This window comes from Pleurodeles waltl, chromosome 4_2 (genome assembly GCF_031143425.1).
Source record: "Pleurodeles waltl isolate 20211129_DDA chromosome 4_2, aPleWal1.hap1.20221129, whole genome shotgun sequence".
In the NCBI taxonomy this organism is placed as follows: domain Eukaryota; kingdom Metazoa; phylum Chordata; class Amphibia; order Caudata; family Salamandridae; genus Pleurodeles; species Pleurodeles waltl.
In genome coordinates, this window is record NC_090443.1 from 827,627,759 (window position 1) to 827,653,346 (window position 25,588).

A 25,588-nucleotide genomic window follows, 5' to 3' on the forward strand; every position below is an offset into this window, starting at 1 on the left:
TGATATTGTACAGCTGCACGCCAACTCCTTACCCCCTGGAAGTGACAACGTGAAACAACGTATAAAAACCACCCCATGTGCGCTGACCTTGGTTCCTTTCTTTCAACACCGTTTGACACAGATCTGGAACTCTGCTCCTGTCTTTGTCAGTCTTCCAACAACTCCAAGACATTTTCAGAGTGTTAGCAAACTATTCCCCACCAGAAACAACAGAATTCACACCATGTGGCCACTTCCGGAAGATGAGGTCGGTCACAGGCCCGCATCAGGTGTGGGTTTGGTGCCTGGCTTCCAGAAACAACTCTAAGTGGAGTGCTATATTTTCTCTAATGCACGTAAAGCCATTTCGAGGCCAGGAGGCAAAGTTGGAGGTAGCCGAAAACAAGAGGGATTTGCAGCCTTCGTGCAGATCCCACTTCTGCTTAAGTCACATTCCATGTCGCAGAGCCATTCCCGAAACTGCTCCACTTGAAAACCTTGGGTAAGTCAAAGTCCAAGGGAAGCAGGAGTCAACCCCATTCCTCCATTCTGAGACTAAGGACAAGATGCAAGAGCATCAAGACGGTAGTCCCACTCCATCAAGGTCACTGGCCACAGACCCAATTTCTCAATTAGTCCAGACTCGTCCCAAGTTCCCTGCACCATTTTTGACTATGCAGGAGATCAAGACCTCAAGGCGGTCATGCTGCAGATTTTCAGTGTGCTTCTTGCTCCCTCTGGTATGCCTTTGTGGCCCCATGGACCTGCAGGGCCATCCAGTTGTGTTACTGCCAACAAGTGCTTCCCTGGCACCATCTGTCCCTTTAAGACTCATCTCCAGGTCTGTATCGACTCCAGTAGAGACTGTCACTCCAGCTACTGATGATCTACATCAGTTCCTGCCTCCCACCACCAATGCCGGTGCCATCAGTGCCAGTGGATGATCCTTTACTGACACAGACCCAGATCGGACGACCATTCCATCTCGACAAGTTTCGTGCAACAAAATTTCAAAAGCACAACTAGTTGTCATCCAGCCTGATTCTAAATGTGTGCCTGTACTGCGTCTCAGTTTTCAGCTGAGGCTGAATTATCTTTTTGGTTCTAGCTCAAAACTTGTGGCAGAGCATTGTATACTTCAGAATATTATTGATGATGGTGAGGGTGATGATTTGTTACCATCTCATCATACTGATGATGCCTTATACCTTCATTTATAGAACCCAAGTGGGATTGATACCTCCCATGAGACAGAGCTTGGATTGCTACATGGACCACCAATCCTTCATTGGTAGTGGTGGTTCAAAGGCAGCCGAGGTGGTAGAATTACAGCTGCCCTCCATTGAGAATAAAACAATTCTGCAGTCTGGGCCAGCAACACCTGAGCCCTTGCTCCCATTTAAAGGTGCCCTAACAGATACTCTGATGAATACCTGTTGAAACCATGTTATTGCCCACCTGTTACCCGGTATTGGGTGAGATTTCAAAGGCCATTATTTTCCTTTGCCATCCTGGCACTTTGAAATCAGTCTGTCTACTGGTCCATACCTTGCTGGCTGTCCTGGAGGAACGTAAGAACATTCTGCTTCAGATGATCCATGACAGGTAAGACAGTCAGGTTGCCCTTCTTAGACAAGCCTGAATGAGGTTCACCGGATGATGTGGTGACATACAGGCCTACTAATGGATATGCCCTTTGATGGGGCTCTGCTTTGGAACTCTTCAAAGACTGCAGAGATACAGCAAATTTCCTGAGGGTGTTGATCCCTGCCAAACAATTGTAGGGTCCTTTCAGGCTGCTGATGTGGAACAGATAAGGTGCAGGCAAGCAGGGGCATCAGTCGTCTCACCCCTCTTCCCGTGCTTCAGTAGCCAACAAATTGCTTTAGTGTGCCCTCAGAGGCCCATGCCCAGCCAGTAGGAGGCAGGATCCAGTACTTCCTCCTGGGTTGGCGATCCATCATGACCGACAGATGGAGATTGCAAATTGTTCAAAAAAGTCATGCCATGCCTTTTCTCTACTTCACAACCAATATCCCGCCCACACCAGAAAGAATTTCTGAAGAGCATGTGTCCTTCCCGCTGCAGGAGGTACACCTGTCCTTCCCCAAAGGTACCATAGAGAGGAAACTGACTTAGAGAAAGAGGAGGGTTGTTATTTCTCCTACTTTCTCATCCCAAAATAGAAAGGACCATCCTGCAGAAGGACAAATTCAAAATGCTAACTTGGGCTAGGACTCTTTCTGCTGTGGACCCAGGAGACTGGATGGTGTCTTGGATTTTCAGGACACTAATTTTCATAAACCTTCTGGAAGATCCTGAGTTGCGTCCGCATCCTGACGTGGAGCAGGGCACCTTCTACCAGTGGGGATCACCCTGGCTAGATCCTTTCACCACTACTGAGAAAATGCAGTGTCAACAATTTTGCTTGTTGGAGTTTCCACAACAGCACTCATTAGGAGATGTATTCTGGCTGGTATTTAACAAGGGACTCCTGTATCCCTTTATGGTATTACCTCTCCTGTTTTGTATTCTAAAGAAGACTAGCTGGGCCCAAGTCATCCTAGAGATCCTGGATTGAATCAGTAGAGCGTGATATCCAGAGCTCCTGAGCATGAGCTTCTGTCTTGCAATACAGCTACCACTTTGGGAGGAGCACCTGTCTTACTGGCTGTGTCCTCCACCAGAATCTCTGCAACTTAAACCTCCATGTGTGGAGATTGAGCAGTGGCAATTAACTACTTTTGATTTGCCTGCTGAAGTGTTACACAAAATGTATTTGTGCCAGATGCTAGCATAAATTGGTAACATAGTGGTGGTGTCCGGGACACTTATCTCTTACAGGTAAAGCTGGCAGACGTCCTTTTATTTCATTTTTGTCTTTAGACTAGCAAGGCCTTGCAGTGGGTGCTGTCAAGTTTTACTTGTTGACTCTTTTGACTTTTCTACATGTGCCAGACTAACTGTGCTTGTTTAAATCACTTGTTGTGGTTAATTTTATTAAAGTTGTGAAATGCATGTTCCCTTCTAAATGGTTTGTGATGCCTCAGTGGTATCTTAACTTGACATTTCTACATCTTTCGAGCCTGCACATAGCTGCTCGCTGCAACTCATGACCTTGAAGACTGTCTTCCTCATTGCGATCACGTCAGCTTGTTGCATTAGTGAACTGCAGACACTTTAAGTGAAACTGCCCTGCACCACCTTTTTTCCCAGACAAATTGTTGCTGAGTGCTCTGGTGGTATTCTAACTGAAAGTTGTGACTCCTTTCAACCTAGGGCAATTGATCGCTGAGCCAGTGTACTTGTTTCCACCTCTCCCCCTAAAAGAGGAGGTGAAGCTTGACTGGTTGGAGCCCAGAGGGCTTTAAGTTTTTACAGTGATTGTGTTAGGGACCATTTAATGGACAATGAGCTTTTTGTGAGGTTCTCTGAAGCAAAGAAAGGGAAGACTGCAGAAGAATACTGTTGAGTTGGATAATCCTCTACATTAAGCCCTGCTACACTCTGGTCTAAAATTACCCCCTGAAAGGTATCAAAGCCCATTCCACCAGAGCCAAAGCTGCTACCACTGTGCTGGCGCAAGAAGTGCCAGTCCTTGATAGCTGGGATGTGGTCATCTGTGCATACGTTCACGAAGCACTACTGCCTTGACAACAAGATCCATTGGGAACAACATCACTTTGTCTACTCAGTTCAGAAAGATGTTTTGCTCTGAGCCCAGCCCACAGACCCCTGATGTTGGGGAGGTACTACTTTGGTATCCATTCTGTGGGGAGGAATCTGCAGTAGCGCTTTACGTAGCAGTTACTTTAATTTAACTGCATATTCCTCACCTTAGAGCAGTGGCTCCCAACCTGGTATCTCCTGAGGACCACGGAATCACTACTGGAAGCCAGGGCCTCCCAAGCAATTTGTATGATTTGAATTTCAGACAGTAATTCACAAAAAATACACAAACAAGTACACACTAAATTGTCAAATTACTGATGACTTTATAATTTCATATCGAAGAAAATGTGCAAACATTTTAAAATTTTAATGGGAAGGTTGGTGCTGCATCTTAGTGACTAATTTTCCAATGTCTGGTTTTATTTCGGAAAGTTGAATCCTCAGGTCGGATTCTACATTTCCGAAACGATTTCTGTATTTAGTTTTTTTTAGATACTTAAGATCTGAGAATGTTTGTGCACATAAATATGTGATGGGGAAAAGAAGTAAATTTGTATGTGCTTTTTATCCCTCCATAGCCCCTCTATCACATGTAATTAATTAGTTTTATAGCCCATCTTATACCACCCTATGGTGTCGGAGCACTTTACATCACACACATACAGAGACAATGATTCATAAGTGTGTAAATCAATGTATAGAAAATGTACATAAGGCAAAGGGGAATGTAGAATTTACATGTCATTCATACTGTTAGCATTTTCTAAGAGTGCTTGGTCTGGAGAAGCACAAACTCAGGATTCGGAACAGAACACAGTGGTTAGCATTGACTTTAATAATAATTTATTTCTACGCAAACACACTTTTTTTTAGCAGCATCAGGATAATGAAAGACTGGGAAAACATAACTTTCTAACTTGTACCATGCAATTTGCATGTAGCTCTTTGATGGCAGTTCATAATTCAGTGTGCTAGATTGCGATTGTTACTTACACACTGCACAGTAACAGAAGAATCTCTGTGACAAAAGCAGTAACCCGCTGTGCTATGCGCATAAAAACCATTCTTTGATATGCATGGCACACTTTCTTTGCAGCAGGCATACTAACCATCTGTTCTACTTTAGATGAGTCAAAACACCACTAATCAAAACTCCCATCTCTCTCCAGCAGGTGCATTAATCACCAGAGTTATCTTGACACTTCTATTTTTGCCCAACAACTGATGAATATACAATAAACTTCGCAGTCCTTTTAAAACTGCTGCACAAATTAAGTGACAAATATAAAAACACTCGGGTGTTTCTTTCCAGGGCCTCAGCTGGTGAAGTGCCTTCCTGGCAGTCCAGGCCTTGGGATGCCTGCAAACCACCTGGTAATGTGTCTCGGATCCCTGGGTTGGGAACTGCTGCCTTGGAGTATCCCACGGGTGCCAGACTGGATTCAGAAACATTCCAGATAATTCCTGTAACGGTTTCCCCAGCTCATGTATGAAAAAAGCAGCACCATTTTATGTGTCTGCAAACACTAAGGTCTATAACCTCTGCTGAAGACTACTACTAAAACTTTTAGGTCATGGTATATTGTACATAGGCCAGATAAGTCACACTTGTTTTTGCTTTATTATTGTATAATATTAGGTAAACGCATTAACTTCTAGGTTCAAATCAGAATCTAACATGACCTGAAAAGTGGATATCAATATGCTTTCCATAGGCAAGCAGATAAGGGAGGGAGCTACACATTGATAAAGATACAGGACTAGCTTTTTTAGTTTCAAGAAAGTGCAGCCAGGTGGCTGGACCTGATTGCCCTGCAAGTGGAAGTCATGACCAAACTGGAGAATTGTGTTCCATTAAAAACTTTTACTAGATAAAACAACAAGCATTACCACTTTGGATTTGAAATGATTATGGTTATGTGATTCTCTTCAATTTTTTGGAGCTTGTATGGCTGGAATTTATACAGCAAATATTAATCTTTTCCCTTGGCCAAATATGTATTGAGATTCAATAACCTTCACTATGTGCATAAATGTATATTAGCTAATTTTTTACATTTGTGATGTTTTTGTTTATCCTAATTGTATCGTGCATTTCAGTTTGTATTCCGTATCATTCTGTGTTTGTCAATTTTAAAAGGGCTTTCTATGTGAAATAGGGAGTAAACTAACCTAGAAAACATCAAGTACAGGTTTTCATTCAATCTTAGCATTGATGATGAACCTGAATACAAGTTTCATAATAATATGTAAGCAAGCATTGCATTTTACAGAAATTCTCTGTTTCTCCCCCTTAACACAGGATGGAAAGCGAATGTTTGGGACGTATTTCCGTGTTGGGTTTTATGGATCCAAATTTGGAGATTTGGATGAACAGGAATTTGTTTACAAGGAGCCTGCAATAACTAAACTAGCTGAAATTTCTCACAGATTAGAGGTGAGGTGAAATGTTTGTACATGTTTGCTTTGATATTAGCTTTGTGACCCTCTGCATTCAGCCACTGGTTGTGGAAAAGGAAACAAACAGATTTACTTGACTGACTAGTGCTAAGATAAGTGTTAATTAGATCTGTTCTGGGCTGCCTAAAACTTTAATCACATTTTTTATCACTCAGCTCTACAAGACCCAGAACAAAACAGTTTTTATTATTTGTTCTCTCATACTTTTCTTTTTCCACAGACATTTGTCTTTAAAATTACCGATCCTGCCACGATCTGCCCAGCTAAACTTCTTTCATTTCTTTGGCCTAGCACAATATTTGATTTTCTTCCTTGAACACAGGGGAAATGAGTTTGTCAAACAACCTTGCTTTTTATTGAAAGAAATGATTGTTCCAAAATACTAATACCATTGTTGGAAATAGTTAGGATCCTCCCGTTAATTAGGGATTTGGATAAAAAAATAAACACATTACCTTATCCCACATGCAATTGCCATTGATCGTCAGTTAATTTAGAAATCAGATTTTTCAAAGATGTCAACAATCTTGATTTTCTAAGTGTATGTAATTCAGTGATGTGTCCCTTTTTTTGCTTACAGTATTCACTTCCTTGCCAGTTAATTCCCAAGTCACTACTCCCTTGAACTGTTGCACCAGATATAATCTTTCTTTTCAACTTGGCTTTAAACCAGGTTATGCTAAATTGTATTTTTAAGAGACTATAGGAAAACAGGAAGCCAAACCACTGTGCAGTAAATAGACAAGGAATGTGTGGCGTTGTAATATTATGACAGGTAAAACAAGTTTGGATCAAAGCATGCTCAGGGCAAGGATTTGACGAGACGTACCTTTACTGAGCTCCAGCCTGAGCCCTTGCACAAGCATCAAAGAGCTGATCTGCGTCATGTAGATGCAGTGAGGCAGTGGTCAACATTCCAGCACTGTGATCAGGCCTCAAATAGGCACCAAACAGCAAACACCCTGTAGCTGGCCATGCAGGCATGATCCAGGATGGTGACGGTGCAAAGGTGGCACTCCATGTAGTCATTTTCGACTGTGGTTGCCCTAGGACAGGGGAAGAGTTTCCCGACATGGTAGTGCTGCAGCGGACATTAAACACTGGCTGGGAAGGAACTATGGTTTGCGGCAGGAGGTAAGGCTGCAACTGCTTTTGAGACCTTGTGAGCTGCAGTCGAGGAGGGGGGATCCGGACAAAGGTTTCCATCCCATTCTCTCCCCTCCAGAGTGAAGACCAGTTATGGCACTCTCGAGGGGCCTGGAGCAGGTGGTGAGGGGCCCAGAAGGCGAAGGAGACCCTTCTCTTGTTCACCTTTGGTGATTGGCCAAAGGAGATGAACAGTTATCAGAGAAACCACCCAAATAAAGCATAATTGGACAGGAGCATGAATAGCAGACACTATCTTGTAGCCCCTTTTTTGATTGTGCACCTCTGCATTACATGGATGGCCACAACGTTGTTGAAGTGCAATTACTTAAATCATGTACATCCTTTGAGGGGGTGCCACATTGGTCAGTTGAAGAGTTCAGCTGCCCTTGCCTCTGAGTGTGTCCATATTGTCTGCCCCTGGAGGCTGTGGAAAGAAAAATAGCATAGCTGACCATGGCCTTGCACAGAAACAAGCAAGCAAAGACTCCCCTTCATAGGCAAACTGTTACATGGGCAAAAGAAACACCAGAGAATAGTGGCGTTCTAGAAACTCAAGTGTCCAATACACTAGATTAGAGGCATACTAGAAACTCAAGTGTCAAATACACTAGATTAGAAGGTTACCATGGTACCAGCTATGTCAAGGGATATCCAGCTGCTAATGTGAGAAGTCAATATGAAACTTGCCTCCTTCCACCAAGACCTATCCAAACAATCTTAGAGCTCGACCACAACTTAACAGAAGTTAGAAACAGGACTTGACCAGGTTGAAACTTTCTCTGCAAAGAAGCCAGTGAATATGACGTTCTGTTGGAGAGAATGGCAATGCTAGAAACCCAACACATCACTTTAACCGAAAAGCTGCAATACAGTGAAAATGGTCCCTGAAGGAATAACATTATAATCTGAGGAATCAATCCTGACACCCGAAACTCAGATTTGCAGTCAAAACGCTCTTTTACATCACATTTTGTGAAAGTACGACAACATGGAGGTAGAACTTGACAGTACAAACATGTTTTTTCTGCCTATCAAATTGTTACCCGGTGTGCTTATAAGAGTGTATTTTTAAGCAGATCTTTAAGATAATAGTGGGAGCAAAGACAATGAATACAGTACAATTTTGAGATGAAGAGTGCACTATGCCCAATGTATCGTCCATGACTTGGGTAAAGTGTAAGGAATTCAGCTACGTAACTGCTGCCCTCCAATAGAAATAAATGTCCTAAAACGAGGAATACCCTGTGCAGCTCCTGTTCACCTTTGAGGAATGCACATATGCTTATCAGAAGGAGCCCACAATCTTCTTGGTCTCAGTGACTTGCAAACTCACCTAAAAAGTTAAACAACAAACAGGGGCATAATGATCCTAAATAAGGACAGAGGAGACCACAAGAGTAGTGACAGCAAATTCCACAATTTTAAATGGCAGAATAGAACAACATTCCAACATGTATTAGACATAGTTACCACTTATCTTGGCTGGAGTTTGATTTAGACTAACAGAAGTGGTCAAGCTGCTAGTTGCAGAACAAATCCTATTGAGTCTGTGATCAGGGTCGTATTATAGCCTTCTTAGGGGGTATCCTTCTGGTGATGATGGGCGGGGTTCCGTCCAATGCAACAACCTGGATACTGACCAGATGTTTAAAAGGTGCTATGAAGGATCCAAATTGGAGACATATTCAGGTTTTCTTGATTATTATGTCTCTGTGGAATGATTTGTTATGATGTTTTAATGTGTAGTATAGGGTGAAAGAAATAAGATATCAACTCGAGACGAATGGTCCTAGAGAAGCCATGCTTGTTTAATAATATGTGGTTCTTAAGCAAAGATTAGGTGGCTCACTTAAAGATGGGAAATGAAGGTTCCAATGTTTGATGTTCAATTTGCATTGTCTAAATCTTCGTATATAACAGTTGATTTGCAGATAGTTTCTTCACATGTTCAGGGATGGAACTCACCAGTTAAATGTGGAGCAGTATGGAAGTGGCTACAAGGCAGTGACTTTTGGGTTGCTTAATTGTAGGGATCAAATTGGCTGCATCAGACACCCTGAGGCTCAGATCCTTTGATACCCAACTCAATTACCAAACTCAGTTCCACTCCCACACCACAAATTAGATACAATTGGGAAGGGAGCACCCCTACAAATTAGAAGCAGTAACAAGGGATCTGCTGGGCAGGAGGGTGGAAACAAGGCAGAGTGGAGAATTTAGATTTTTCCATCCTGTCTATACATGGGCCTAACAAAAGGAAGAACCTGTTTTTGTCCAGTGTATTTCCTAATATCAAGCTCTTTGCATGAGGTCACTTGATAATAGGAGAAGACTTCAATGTAGTGCTTAATGATAGAATTGACCGGTCAGCCTCCAAGACATGACTCTACACTAGATTAGAGGAGTTACTAAGTGGAGAGGGGGCTCTTGGCCTGCTAGATGTCTGAAATTGTTAGGTAAGAGAAACTATTTTACTCCAAGTTTCACAAATGTAATCCTAGAATAGATTTATTTTCTGGTGAACAGACAGGTTTTTGACATTGCGTTGGATTCTTCAATTGGCTTAAGCTTATTGTCTGACCACACCCAGATGATTGTGACTCTTGAACTTCAGATCCCCAAACCCCGCAGCCTTGGTACATTTAAATTTAATGTGGTGGCTTTGAGAGACAATGCACTGAGAACCACAATATCAACATTGCTTTGATGAAAATGATATGTGGGGAGCTATCATTCAGAATATGAGATGCAGCTAAAGTAGTCCTCATAAAGGAGTGGACCTACCATACCTCATAACAGAAACTGGAAACGTGAGTTAGAATCTCATATTCTTTCTCTATAACATCAGTAGTAAGCAAAGAACTAACCCAGAATTCTTACCACTTTAAAAAAAGATGCTGAGGGAACTGCAGGATATACTAGTAGGTGAAACCGCTAGGAAAAAACTCTGTACTGGTTAGTCTTATTATCTAAAGGGAGCTATATTGGCTTATAAACTAAGAACAATCCAGAAATGCACTTATATACAAACAATGTGTAATGACAAGTGGAACTAATTGAGAGTGACACAAGATGTACTACATATGGTTGACAGTTTCTGTCTTGCCTTTATACCAAGGTGTCAGATACAAGGCCCCCAATAGGCATGATGCCTACTTGGCAAACTATATGACCCTGGACATACCCTATGAATCTCTTTTAGAAATAGAGTTGCCCATGTCTCCACTATAGGTAACATTTGCTATTCATAGTATAGCACTGAACAAGTTGCCATGACAAGTTTTTTCCATGTTTTTTTACATAATTTTTCAAAATGTTCTGGTTAATCTGTTAGCAAAGCTCTATAATCATATAGACAGGGAGGGCTACCGATTTTATGATGCAATCAACTATTAGGTCTTACTAAAGCCTGATAAGAACCCAAAACTCTGTATTTCCCCATAGCCCTTTTTAACAATGACACAAAAATCAGCACTTAGGGCCTGATTTAGATCTCTGCAAAGGAAATACTCAGTCACAAACGTGACGGATATCCCATTCGCTGTATTACGATTCCCATAGGATATAATTGGATCGTAATATGGCAGACAGGATATCAGTCACGTTTGTGACAGAATATTTTCCTCCACCAAGATCTAAATCAGGCCCTTAGATTGGACCTAATCTGGCCAATACTGATCTCCACACTTCAATATGGGTTAGTACGAAGATGCCAATAATATAACAAAACGTGACTGATGCTAAATCTCCTAATTTAGCGACCATAAACATAATCCTGGTGGTCTTTCTCTTGCATGATGTAAAGAAGGCCTTTAACAATGTGTTATGTTGCTTTATCTATATTCTTTCAGTTAGCTATAAATGTATTGTTTAGGTTTCTGTACAATAGTATATTGCAGGGGTAAGATCAGTAAATAAATAGTTTATCACTATTACTTCAACACAATATACATGAAAACTAATAGCCTTAAATCTGCATACAATAATATATTACAAAGCCATATCAGTACATAATGATACTTTAGCAATATTACTTAAAACAAAACCAACACAGTACACTTTAAAATTAACAACCTTAGTCCAGAATATACAGTCTATGAGCTTCTCCCAAAGCCTGATTTTACAGCATGTCCCACAGATTTTGATGTAGAACCTTCAAAACAACAGTAGTGCCTTAGATTGGATTGTTGTAATACTTTCTGCTTTCAAAATGGGTAAAAAAATGCCTTGTTCCTCTAAATGGTCATGGAACTCATTGATGACTAATTCTAATCATTTACAGCAGAGTGTATTTTATCCCTTATATTAAACATTTGTATTAAAATGAGGCCCCAGTTAGCTGGATGAGTTAGACAGAGATACCATTAGAGCCAAGTGTCCATGAGTTGTTGCAGGTATTACATAATTTCCTAAGTTCGATGTGACAGATCCTAAATTGAGACATATCCTTTGTATCCATATTTATGACTGTCTGTTCCAACTGCTCCATATAATGACAGTAAATGCTGTTTCCATTGTTTGTGTAAAAAAGTTAATCACATCCCCTTTAAGTGATTTAGTATCTCTGGCTACAGTAAACCCAAAATCCAGAGTTTTGTGTTTAAAGTATTGCATGATGTAAATCTGTCCATTTGTGTTCTTGTTCTCTTATTTTACTATTACAGATTTCACTTCTTAGATCACCTTTAGCTTTTTTTTTATGGCGTGCGCATTACACATTCTCCCTTTTATCTTCAAGAAATGCCATCATTTTTTTCAATAACTTGTCATTTGTGGTTTTATATTGTGCTCAATTAGGGATTTCAGTTTCTCCTTGAGACGATTTTTGAAAACTGATATAGCCATTCAGTCAAAAAACTGGGCTAAAAGAGTGGTAAAAAGATCAATATCTGTACTGGATTCTTCTGGTTGAGTATTAATAGCTGACAGGAAAGTAAAGAAAAATGGTTGGGTCCTGATGTCATGTATTAACTAATCGAATTCAAAAGTTCAGATAATTATTTTCCATTTCCTTACCATGTGTTCTTCCTTAGCCAGATGTTGTAACCTCCACTGTGTGAGCACTTAGGTTAATCCTGTAAACTGTCAAAATCGATAGGTTGTAAGAAGGTATAGTTTATAACAGACGATTTGCCTGTTGTGAAGATCATCTGAGCAGGTTTCTTTCTATTTTTGTTGCAGAGGAATCAAGACATTGAGCAACAGAAACAAAACTATGAAACATAACATAATCGGCATTATCAACATAAGCAACTTTCTGTTTAGCAGTTTTTTTCAAAAGCTTGCCCTAGCAACCTATTACAGTGGAAGTTTGCTATTTTTTGTATACCTTGACCTTTGTCGATAATGCACACAACAAGATCAGCCTGTGAAACCACTGTTGGGCCAGGGCTAGATACAACAATAAACAACAGTACTGAAAGTGGTATTAACATGGAAAATAATCAAGAAGTTAAGAAAAATGTGGGACAACAAGGTTGCCACAAACAAGTAGCATTAATCAAAAATGACTTTGTCAATATAACATACATTTTTAAAAAAAAGGGTAATTAGAACATTAGAAGTTGGCAGCTCCATTGAAAACAATGGAGTGCTGTGGACTTTTACTGGCCGGTAAAAGCCCACAGCGCCAACATTCCAATGTTCGCTTTGTTCACAGCAGCAGCTGATTTTAATCCCCTCGGGATCCGTGAGCAATTTTTTTTTTTTTAAATAGAACATTCTGCCGTGAGTGGCAAAATATCTAATATAGCCTTAGAACCTGCCGTAGCGGGCTCTACCGGCTATTAAAGGCCCTTTCCCTTGTAAAATGCCCTCGCCTTCGGCTCGGGCATTTAACGCGGGAGCGGGCCTTTAATAGCCGGTAGAGCCCGCTACGGCGGGTTCTAAGGCTATATTAGATATTTTGCAACAATATTGAAGCTATATGTATTGATTCTCAGTGCTCCAGTGTTCTCACAGTGAAATAGGTGATGGTGTGACAATATGGTTCTATGGAAAGCAGGAGTAAAAGCTATTATTAACAGTATTAGTCCTTTATTAGTCCTGTGGGATTGCAACTGTATACGGGTCGCAACAAATCATTTATTTTGTCAATAGCACCTGTTGTTGACTGCTTTTTGAGCCCACTTCAAGAAGGGAACCATCATCATGACCAGAAAGTTAAAGGAGTCTGAAGCACCTAAAAAAATACCTAGAAAGGATCAGAAGATAATAATAACAAGAACTCAAGAATAATAATGTAATTGAAATTTTAAAGTAATTGGCACTGGAATAGATTTGTATGGTGCCAACATGCATTTAGCTCATCACATCAGCTTAAGCAAATTAGTATAACCATCAACAGAAGCAGAATGCTGTTCAAGACAATCAAGCACTGCATCAGCTCCCCTACCAGTCACACCTATTCCTTGCTTCACAGAAAAAGTGTAATGCCATCAACCTCTACCTTTGACGGAACTTCAATAACACAAAGACAGTTTCATCTCTTATACCCACGCTAGTCGGCCTTCAAAGGCCTATCTCTCCATGATCTCTCTGACATACGCTACTTCCCTGAACCACTCCTTGTGATGACAATGTCTTATCTTCCCTTCATCCAAGCTCTTTCTGGGGATGCTCTCTTACACCTTCATACCACTGGCAGTGTCTCTCTCACTCAAGGCATCTTCCTAAAACCTCTCAATACACGTCAGATCTTCCCATTCCTGAAGGAAACAATAGAAGACTCTGATGACCTCGCCGGCTGCCAGCCCATCACTCACCTATCATTTATCAGCAGGATCATTGAAAATGCAGCCTATGTTGAACTCCAAGGTCACCTTAGGGCCAACCATCTCCTGCACGACCACCAGTCTGCCTTCAGATTGCGTGGCAACACAGAGACCACTACCTTATACATCGTAGTCCATGCCCTCTTGACCACAGATGAAGAGGACACCTGCGTCCTGATATTGCTGGATCTCTTAGTTGCCTTTGACATAGCTGACCATCCCACCCTCATACACACCCTGGAGTTTCGAATGCGGTTAAGAGGGAGTGTCCTTAGCTAGTTCTCCTCCTGCCTTTCCAGTTGACCCCAGTTTGTTCGCAAGGACACCTCTTTCAAAAGATTCCTATCACCTGTAGAGTCCCCTAGGGTTCCTTACCATCTCCAATCATCTTCAACCTTTACATAGAGCTACTTAGTGCTCTACTCACAGATAACAGCATAAAGAGTGACCAAAATTTCGATGATACACAAGTCTAGTTGAAAGTTTCTTTTGCTTCAGACATCCAGTGCCTCAAACACCTCTTGCACATTATCCATACTTGAATGTCCAGTGCATACATGAAGTTCAATCCAACCAAGAAAGAATTCCTGTTATTAGCGTTATTAGCCAAGAACAACAAACACAAGATAGTACAAAACTAACTAAATTACATTAACCTTAATGTCTTTAAACCCCAACTTTCACTGAATGCCACGTTACTTGCATTCTGGACACCAACTTCATCCTCAAGGAACACATTACTAAAAAAACAAAGATGGCCTAGCCCCAGCTGTCTCTTCTAAAGAAAGTCAAGCCATCCAGAAAAGCAACTTCAGTACTGCTGTTCAAGCCCTTGTACTCTCATATCTGGATAGTGGTAATGCCCAGTCCCAAGGCCTCAAAACCTGCTGCATAATTTACAATGTTATCACAACCAAGACCCCGGCTTATCTTGCAGGCAAGCTCACCATCTCTTGTGGGTCGTCTCAGCACACTGGCAGTGAGGACTCCATCAACTATAGACTAAGAAATGTAAAAAGAGAAAACAAGACAGCTGATCTTTTCCATCTATATACCCAGGATCTGAAACAGCATCCATGTTTTTATCAAATCTGCCCCAACACTGGTCAACTAAGGAAAGAGTTAAAGTCACAACTCTTTAAGGAATACAGCATCAGAATTTAGTAATCTATCCACAATCCAGCTTCCTCTCCTATTACTTGTTGACTTGTCTTAAACTATGTACAGTGCTCCGTTGCCATTTAGCTATGTTTGCGCTATTGAGATACCATATGCATTCATACATATGGATCATACACTACCTATTGATATCACCCTAAAAGAAGGACATGGGATACACAACAGCAAACAATAGTCCTGGACAGAAAACCCTCCAAGGTCCTTATAAATTAATTATAATGAACTGTCACAGCACAATTGATGGGTGCTGTTGATTAAGGCAGGTGATTGTCTTGTTACAGAACTCTGGCGCTGGTATTCCCTAAAGAGCCTATTAGGATAACGTTTTAAGAGATCAACAGACATATCTTAGCACCTCCCAAGAACAGGCTCATAAACTGATCAGAGTATAAAGTAAACTAGAAAAAGTTAAATTTAAAAAAATCTGGACAGGAATTAAACTAACTAGAGGTGTAGAATGCTAAAAAAAAAACACTGCTTTAGATAAGTTGACTTAATCGGCTGGTGTCAACAGTGAATGCACTAATAAAGATCTTTTTATGTATATGTGGGTAATTTAGTAAGCGATTGGGTGGGGGGGTGAGGTGTGCAAGGTGAGGAAGACTCCAGATGTGGGATTCTTTAAGGCTGTATATTCAGCCAGAATGCAGGTAATTTTTTCTATACTTAGAAATGGAGAAGGTGTAATTGAGGTTTAGGAAAGGGAGAGATAAGGGTCTGATGAATACTTCTAACCACAGATTCCTTACCTTGTGAATATTCCCCCAAGCGTCAACTGGATCTGAAAACTCAAAAGCAATACTTCTACATTATGGTATATAATAATGTGTGGCTCTGCCTTAATGTCTTTCCACTCTGAAAGTGACAAGAGGGCCACATATCAGCACCGACTAGGCGTGCTGACATCACATAATTTCTTTCTGAGCCTTTGGTCATGCATCCAAAGCTTTACTCTCTTTGATGAGTCTTTGCCTAAATGAGCCATAGAGAAGGTTCCAGCCTAGGAACTAGGATTGGGTGTTACTTAGCCTTATTACTGCACCTCTGGCGTTTACGAAAGTGAGGATAGTGGTCGCAGCTTTCCTTCGGAAGTACTTCAAAGACTGCCTATTGAAGGCGGGCTTGTCCCAGGCAGTTGCAGCTAGCCTCCAGACGATGGTAAACCTCCTAATGGCATTGGAGTTCTCTATCAACATGCCAAAGCCACATCTGACTCCTTTGCAGGCACTCTCAATTATGGAGCCTTTCTGGATACAGAGGTGGTTCATGCCTTTCCCCTGGAGCAGAGAGTCCAGAACATTCAGGCTGTGATCTCGACGTTTCAACCTCTGTCCTGGATCTTAGTGAGGATGGTATTGAAGTAACTGGACTATCACCCTCCTACATTCTGATAGTCAACCACACCAGAAGGCACATGCATACTCTGCAGGTGGACCTGAAGTCCAGTGGACACATCACTATGGAAACCTGTTGAATCCATCCAGTTTTCAGAAGAAACTGCAAAAAGATATGTGGCTGCTAGATCACGATTGAGCCAGTGGCAGACTCCTCTCCTTACCCCACCCAGAGCTGGAGATGGTGCCGGGTGCATCAATGCTTGGCTCAGGAGGCCATCTAGGGAAGGTGGAGATCAGTGGACTCTGGTCTCTTGTGAAAACCGGCCTCCACATCAGCTTGTTAGAGTTGCAGGTAATCCACTTGGAGTTAAAGTCTTTCCTACCATCCATCAAGGCAAGAACATGCATTCACAGACAAGACAACTACCATGTGATACTGCAACAAGCAGGGCAGAGTGGGGTCTTGGGTTCTGTGCGAGGAGACTTTGCACCTTGGGAAATGGCTGACTCGCCAGGGCATTACTATGATTGTGAACCACTTAGATGGATCTCTAAATGCCAGGGCGGAGGAACTCAGTTGCCAACGCCTAGCAGATCACAAATGGTAGTTAGACCTAGAAGTTGTGTAGGGTGTTTTTTTTCTGCAATAGGGAGAGCCTTAATGAACAAGTTACTTACCTTTGGTAATGCCTTATCTGGTTGAGACTCTATCTAGCTGCAGATTACTTACCTTAGTGTTATCTCCTGGTGTCAGACTAGATCTGGAAAACCTTTCTTGAGCAGTACACCTGCGTTCCAGTAGTTGGTGTCACCTGTGCTGGAATTGATGTGTGCGGTGCCTGTATAGACGCCACCCCAGCGTGCTTGTGTCAGTTTCTTTTTACCTCTTTCCACACCAGGAGCATGTAGCCATGAATAACACTGAGAACTGGTGTGGAAATCTAGGACCCTGTCCCTAGAAATCCGTTTACAGAGTAGGGAGGATGGGTGGGTTGGTAAGGAATCTGCAGATAGATAGTCTCTCTGCCAGAGAAGTTGTTACCAAAGGTAAATAGCTTGATCATCTGCTAGAGACTTCTAGCTGCAGATTCCTGACCTTAGAATAGATACCTCAGCAATACCTCCTTTGAGGTGGGTCTGTGGACCAGTTTCATTTAAGGAAGTCCTGCAGGACCTACCAGCAAATTGCCTGTCCGGACTGACTTGACTGTCCAGGCAGTAGTGTTTTGTGAATGTGTACAAGGAAGCCCACGTTGCTGCCTGGCAGATGTCCAGGACCAAAATGAGGCATGCTAGCATATCGGTCGCAGCTCTAGCTCTGGTGGAAATGAGCATGCAAACTCTCAGGAGGTTGCTCCTTGGTCAATGCGTAGCAGATTTGATTTTAATACAGAGCACAATCCATCAAGAGATGGTCTGCTTCTGTATGGCCTGACCTTTCTTCGCTCAAACATAACCCACAAAGAGTTGGTTGTCCACCCTGAACTCTGATGTGTGGTCAAGATAGAACAACCCTGCTTTTTTGGGGGTCCAGATGGTGAAGTCGCTCCTCCTCCCTTGGAGGGATGCGGTGGAACATAAAAAGTAGCCTGAGTGATAGAAGAGGCCTACGTGAATTGGTGTGACCACTTTTGATAGAAAGAAGCTCTCATGCAAGGTACCAGTGTGTCAAGGAAGAAAGTTAAATAAGGAGACTTGGGTGACAAAGCATGAAGCTTGCTGATCCTCTGGCCAGATGTTATCATCACAAGGAAGGCCATCTTGATAGTAAAGAGCCTTAGAGTACAATTGTGCAGGGGCTCAAAGGGAGCATAGATAAGGAAGACAAGGTTCAAGACTGAGGTCTCACTGAGTCATTATGAAATATGAAGGTGGAAACAGATGTTGTAACCCTTTCCAAAATCTACTTTCAAAAGGGATTTGAAGACGGATGGCTGATCAGGTGATCGCAGAAAAGCTGCAATAGCAGAAAGAAAGCCCTTCAAAGTGCCCAGAGCAGAGCCCTTCTGGGCAAGATAAAGAATGATGAAAGGAATGTGAAAAAGGGGGGCAGAAAGGGAATCAATCTGTTTTTCTGGACACCGTGCCACACATTTTCCCCAACCACCGGTGTATACTGTCTTGATGGAGGGATGCCTGACTGCCAAGATAACATTTCAGACTTTGGGCAGAAGGTCAAAAGATGTCAATTGTTGCTGATCAATCCCACACAAGAAGGCAAAGAGTTGATTTGGGTGGAGAACTCTGCCTTGCTGCTGTGACTGAAGAGCCTCCCGAAGGGGCAGCCTGATCGGAGGACCCTTGATCATGCTCAACAACTCCAGATAACAAACTCTCTGAGCCCAGTCCAGAGCCACAAGGATGACTTGGGGCCATTTGTTCCTGATCTTCTTGAGAACTCTGAGTGGGAGTGGTATGGGTAGAAAGGCATACAGGAGGCCTGACCTCCACTCGAGACGAAAAGCATCTCCAAGTGAGAGACGCCCTGGAAACTCCTGCGTGCAGAGATTGTGCGTTCTCTGCGGTGGCAAACAGGTCTAATCAAGGCTCCCTCCACTCTTGAAAAGAGACCTTGCACGACCTCCAGTTGGAGATGCTGTTTGTGATCTTCTAGGCATCTTCGGCTGAGTTCATCCACCCTGGCGTTCACAGTGCCCGTGTTGATCCACCAGGGAAATGCCGTGATGTACCAGCCATGTCTAGACGCGCACGGCCGCTTGACAGAGGGTCCACGACCCCATCCTGCCCCGCCCTGTTTGTTGCAGTACCAAATGGTGGTGCGGTTGTCTGTGAACTTCTGCACTAGTCTTCCCTTTATGGATGGCATAAAGGCTTTTAATGCCAGTCACATCATTCGGAGCTCCAACAGATTGATGTGGAGTCTGGATTCCGCTGGAGACCAGAGGCCTCTGATCTCCACCTCTCCCACATGGCTGCTCCACCCCAGGAGTGACAAATCTGTCTCTGCTGTCAGATGTCAGATATGGTTGGGGAAAGGAGAGGGTTCTGTCACTGACCCAGTCGCAGTTCCATAGCCACCAGCACTGCAGATCTTTTCAAGTTCCCTCTGAGATCTGGACCATGTTGGAGAGATTCAGTTGATACTGCACCCAGTGAAACATTAGGTCCCCCTGCAGAGCCCGCATATGCCAGCGGGTATGTGTCACAAGCACGATACAGAAGACCTTGAGTCCCAGCAGCCTCAGTCTCACTGAAACCCAGGATAGAGGCTGAAACATTTGTGTCATAGCCTGAATATCGTGCCTGGCCATTTGGGAGGATAAGCCTGAAACCTCACTATGTCCAGAACAGCTCAAATGAAAGGGAGTCAGGTGTGACTTTAGCACAATAATACTGAACGCCAGCACGTACCAGAGGTCAGCCGTATCCTGGAGGTGGGAGATGACAGCCTGGGCGAGCTCGCCTTCCACAGCCAGTCATCGAAATAGGGGAAGACTGCACCCCTGATCTCCGCAAATGAGCTTCAACCACCCCCCGTCATCACGTTGGAGAACACCTGAGGGATGCTGGTAAAGCCAAAGAGGAGTACAGTGAATTGATAGTGCACGTGATTTACCGTAAACCGCAGTTAACACCTGTGGGCAAGTATTATGGGGATGTGCAAGTATGCATCCTGCAAAACCAATGCTACCATCCAGTCTCCCGGGTCAAGGACAGGCAGGACTTCAGCGAGCGTGAGCATTTTAAATTTGTGAGAGGACACAAGGCTGGGATAGGGCGAAGGCTCCTGTCCTATCTGGGGACTAGAAAATAGTGGAAACCACATCAATGAACTACATCTGGCGTTGGCAACCTCTCTGTGGCTCATTTGGCCAAGAGAGCCATCACTTCCTGGTGGAGAAGGGCTGAATGGTCCACTGCCAGCCTGTCGTAAGTGGGGGACGTGGGGAGGGGTGGTCATGAAGGGGAGGGAGTATCCCCTTTAGGGAATCTGCAAAATGCACTGATCTGATGTTATAGACCCCCAGTGGGACAGGTGATGGTGGACCCTGCCTCCTATTGGGTGGCCATGATCGTAAGAGGGCATACTAAAGGGATTTGGAGGCTGCGGCTGCCAGGGGAGGTGGGGGGTTGTGGGGATTGGCGGTAGACTTACCCAACTTGTGGGTATCCGACCCACTAGGACTGTGGGTAGTGCATCCTCAGCCACGCAGAGGCTGTGATGCTTTTTCGCCGTGGTGGCAGGGCTCATAAAGACGTGGCTGGATGTCCCTTCGGTCACCATGAAAGTTGCAAAAGGTAGACTGGTTCGTGAGGGGCCATAGACAGGCCTAAGAATGTGTCTGTAGCCCTCCTATCCTTGAAGCACTCCAGCTCTAAGTCTTTCTCGTCTCCGAAAAGGCAGGAGCCGTCAAAGGGCATGTTTATAAGTGATGCTTGAATATCCCTCGAAAAGTCAGTTGTCCTCAGCTAGGAGTGGCGCCTAAGGGCCAAGACGATGAAACTGCTCTGCCCAATAAGTCGGTTGTGTCTAGTCCACATTGAATCGTGAACTTAGCTGCATCTCTCCTGTCAGCAACAGCTTAGGAGAGTATGCCACTGACTTCCTCCAGAACCTTTGGCAGCACTTGCACAACTGTATCCCAGAGAGTGTGGGAGTAGAGGCTCAAAAGGCACGCAGTGTTCACGGACCGCAGTGACATGCTGGCAGAACAGAACATCTCCTTCTCTAAGGTATCCAGCCTCTTGGATTCCCTGTCCATTGGGGTGGTAGGGAATGCATAAGAATTTACTCTGGACATTATGGCTTGGACCAACAAACTCTCAGAGATAGGCTGTTGGGTGAGGAAACTGGGGTCCCCCAGGGACTGGGTGGTGGCAGCAGGCGATCATCCTGTTGACAGGAGCCCCTGTGAAAGATTTGGACTAAGGCTCTAGCAGGTCGTCTCTGAGGGCTTCAATGAAAAGGGAGAAGAGATTCTGCTAGGTACACTCCCAGTTGAAGCACCTGAGGCAAGATGATAGTCTTGACTGCCACTCAAAGCAACTGAAAGTCTAGAACCTCAGCCATCCGCCTCACCACCATTGCAAAACAGGCTACCTTCTCTGTAGCTACAGTAGGTGGAGAGACCCATGTCAGGATCTGGAGAACTATTCAGTTCACTGGAGTCAGCCAGGTCCCCACACTAATCCAAGCTGGTATTTGTAGGAGGCTGGTCTGGTTTGTAGTGGGTACCTTGGGTACTTACACCTTATACCAGGTCCAGTGATCCCTTATTAGTGAAATGTAGTAGTGTTCTAGAAGCTTAGGCTGATAGAGGTAGCTATAGCAGAGCAGCTTAGGCTGAATTAGGAGACATGCAAAGCTCATGCAATACCACTTATAGTTACACAGTACTTATACACAAGTAAAGACAATACTCAGTGTTACCAAAAATAAAGGTATTTATTTGGGTGACACAGTACCAAAAATATCTTAGAGACAATACTCCTTATGGAGGTAAGTATTATACACAATAAATACACTAGACACCAAAATCAGACAAGTAAATAGTCATAGAATAATGCAAACAATAGGAAATGCTATAGAATGCAATGGGAGAAAATAGGTCTAGGGGCACCACAAACCATATACTAAGAAAGTGGAATGTGAATCACAAATTCCCCCCAGGCAAGTGTAGTGTGTGCAGAATCACTGGGATAGTAAGAATACAGTAAAGGTAAGTAAATTACCCCACCCTGGGGCCCAGAAAACACACTACACCTCATGATTGGGATTTTGCAGCAACCAACCAAGTCTGCAAAGAACTACTGGATTCCTGGACCTGAAGACCTGCAATGGAAGGGGACCAAGTCCAGAAGTCGAAAGAAGTTCCAGGAAGGACAGGAGCCACTGCCAACCCAGAAGGGGGTGCAAAAGAAGAGTCCACAATTAGTCGAAGACTGCAGAAATGCACCCTAGGAAGATGCCAGTGGGTTCCTGCGTGATGCAAAGGATGTCCCACGGCGTGAAGATCGTTGCAGACGTGATTTCGTGTTGGAAGTCGCCAACAAGAGCCTTGGCTACGATAAAAGTGCGTTTTGCGTCAAAATGGCACTGGATGGACCGAGGAGAGACCTGGGGGCCTCAACTCTATGTGAGGAGGAAGAGGGGGCTCTCAGCACTTTAGAGAGCCTTCAGGATGCCAGCCAGCACCCCTGGAGGTCCCAGGACATGGGGACAAAGGAGGTGCAGAACGCGGTTGATGCAGCACAACAAAAGAAGGTCCCACGCGCTGGAGAACAACTCACCGAGTTGAGCGTCGCAGGGTGGAGTGCTGGGGACCTGGGCCAGGCTGTGCACGAAGAAATTTTGCAAATAGTGCACAGAGGTCTCAGTAGGTGAAGAAGACGCGCAGTACACAGGGGTACCGTCGCTCTCTGGGAAGGCAAGGTCTTACCTCCTCCAAATTGTGTCAGCAGGACCTCAGGAGAGTCTATATCGATGATGTCCACCCTCTGTGTCCTTAGGAGCACGCTCATTGCTGTGAGAGGAGTCCAAGTGTACCGGTTGTCATCTTGGAAGGTGCTTGCTGGAGCGGGAGAGTGACTCCGTCACCCCACAGGAGATTTCTTCGGTCCTTCTGGTGCAGGATGAAAACAGGAAGTCCTCAGAGCACGCACACCATGGAAACTGTTGCAGTTGCTGCCTTGGAGCTGAGGTTGCTGGAGAAAAGTATCTCTTGTGAACACTTTGTTGCAGTTACAGCTTTTCTTGGAGCAGGCTGCGGTTGATCCGAGGTCAGAGGAGGCTGAAGTTGTTGCAGAGGATTCCTGAAGGAAACTTGCAAGCAGAATCTGAAGAGAACCCACAGGAGAGACCCTAAATAGCCCTGAGAGGGGGATTGGCTACGTTATCAGGTATGGACCTATCAGGAGGGGTCTCTGACATCACCTGCTGGCACTGGCCACTCAGAGGCCTCCAGAGTGCCCCCACACCTTGCAAAGCAAGATGGCTGAAGTCTGGGACACACTGGAAGAGCTCTGGGCACCACCCATAGGGTGGTGATGGACAGGGTAGTGGTCACTCCCCTTTCCTTTGTCCAGTTTCGTGCCAGAGCAGGGGAGAAGAGGTCCCTGAACTGGTGTAGACCGGTTTATGTAAGGAGGGCACCATCTGTGCCCTTCAAAGCATTTCCAGAGGCTGGGGGAGGCTACCCCTCCCCAGCCTGTAACACCTATTTCCAAAGCGAGAGGGTGTAACACCCTGCTCTCAGAGGAAATGCTTTTTTCCTGCCTTCCTGGGACTGGGCTGCCCCGACCCCAGGAGAGCAGAACCCTGTCTGTGAGGTGGCAGCAGCTGTAGCTGCAGTGCAAGCCTCAGAGAGCTGGTTTGGCAGTACTGGGGGCCCATGGTGAAGCCCCTAGGACGCATGTAATTGGCTCCCCAATACCAGATTTGGAATGGGGGGACAATTCCATGATTCTAGACATGTTACATGGCTATATTCGGAGTTACCATTGTGAAGCTACATATAGGTATTGACCTACATGTAGTTCAGGCGTGTAATGGTGTCCCCGCACTCACAAAGTCCTGGGAAATGGCCCTGAACTATGTAGGGGCACCTTTGCTAGTGCAGGGTGCCCTCACACTTAGTAACTTTGCACCCAACCTTCAGCAAGTGAAGTTTAGACATATAGGTGACTTATAAGTTACTTAAGCGCAGTGAAAAAGTCTGTGAAATAACGTGTGCGTTATTTCACGCAGGCTGCAATGGCAGGCCTGTGCAAGGGTTTGTCTGAGCGCCCTATGAGTGGCAAAAAAGAAAAGCTGCAGCCCATATGGATCTCCTGGAACCCAAATGTCCTGGGTACCTAGGTACCATATACTAGGGATTTATAAGGGGGGTCCAGTGTGCCAACTGAAATTAGTAAATGAAGTCACTAGCCTACAGTGACACATTTAAAAGCAGAGAGAGCATAGGCACTGAGGTTCTGGTTAGCAGAGCCTCAGTGACACAGTTAAGCACTATACAGACACACACATTAGGCCATAAACTATGAGCACTGGGGTCCTGACCAGCAGGATCCCAGTGAGACAGGCAAAAACATACTGACATAGAGGAAAATAGGGGTAACATGAACAGTACTTTCCTACAGTATTCTTCAGGGTCCAGGGACTCCTTTCAATCTTCCTGGAGTCTGAGCCCATAGGAATAAGATTGGGTTCTGAACTAAGGAGTATTGACCCAGTTGGCGCTTAAGTTGGCATCATCTAACGCTCATCTGACTCTGTTTCAGAGTCAGGGATCAGAATGAGGTTGGTGGTGCCGGGAGCGTGAACATAAGGACAGGCGCAAGAGAAGGTTGAGGTGGCACAACCAGTGCCGGCCTGGATCCTTCGGAGCTACTGGCGCAGAACCAGGAGGGCCCATCCGGAGGGAACAGGCCACCCAAATATGAGATGAATGGCCTCATAAAACTCTCACAGTTGGGTAGCTGCGCAGAGACGGCACAGCCACTGGCTTATCCACGGAGCCAGGCCTCTGTTGACTCCAATCCGTTGTCTCCTCAGCCGCCGGATGAGGCAAAGTTGAAGACCTCTTCAACTTCTTGCTCTTCTTCTTGTGGTTGGACTTACCCGAATGACCCAATGACTTTGAGTGCGACAGAGATCTTGGACTCCGCAACAGCTCCCTGGACCTTCTTCTCGATTGGAACAAGACTGTCAAAGTGTCACACATTAATCTGCCAGGAACTTTAGAGATTGCTGTCTCAAGGCCTTTGGGGTCATGATGCGGCAATCGGTGCAGGTCTTTGGATTGTGGTCATGCTCAAGGCACCACAGACATATAAGATGCAGGTCCGTCACCAACATCTAATGGTGATGGATGCCATAGGGCTTGAAGTCTGACTTATTAGATGACATTGCTGCCACACCAGGAGAAGATTTCAAAAAGACTTCAACAAAAAATAAAAAAATAAAGAAAAAAAGGTTAGTCAAAAGGTGACTATGGGGTAGCTCTCTAAAGAACTGCGCTCACTGCAAGAAATGACGTCAGCACGCTGGGATGACACCTATATAGGCATCGCACATGT

General features: G+C 44.2%; 1 protein-coding gene across 10 annotated transcripts in view; it reads left to right on the forward strand.

Annotated features, from left to right (window-relative positions):
* DOCK7 (dedicator of cytokinesis 7) overlaps positions 1 to 25,588 on the forward strand; it is a 1,022,674-nt gene that overhangs the window by 920,361 nt on the left and 76,725 nt on the right. For 5 of the 10 annotated variants that reach the window (XM_069232530.1, XM_069232532.1, XM_069232536.1 and 2 more), the window contains one exon: positions 5,963 to 6,088. In XM_069232530.1, the coding sequence (XP_069088631.1) occupies positions 5,963 to 6,088 (126 nt within the window). Of the gene's footprint in view, positions 1 to 5,953; positions 6,089 to 25,588 lie in introns of all 10 variants that reach the window. The other 5 variants (XM_069232531.1, XM_069232533.1, XM_069232537.1 and 2 more) reach the window with 1 other exon arrangement.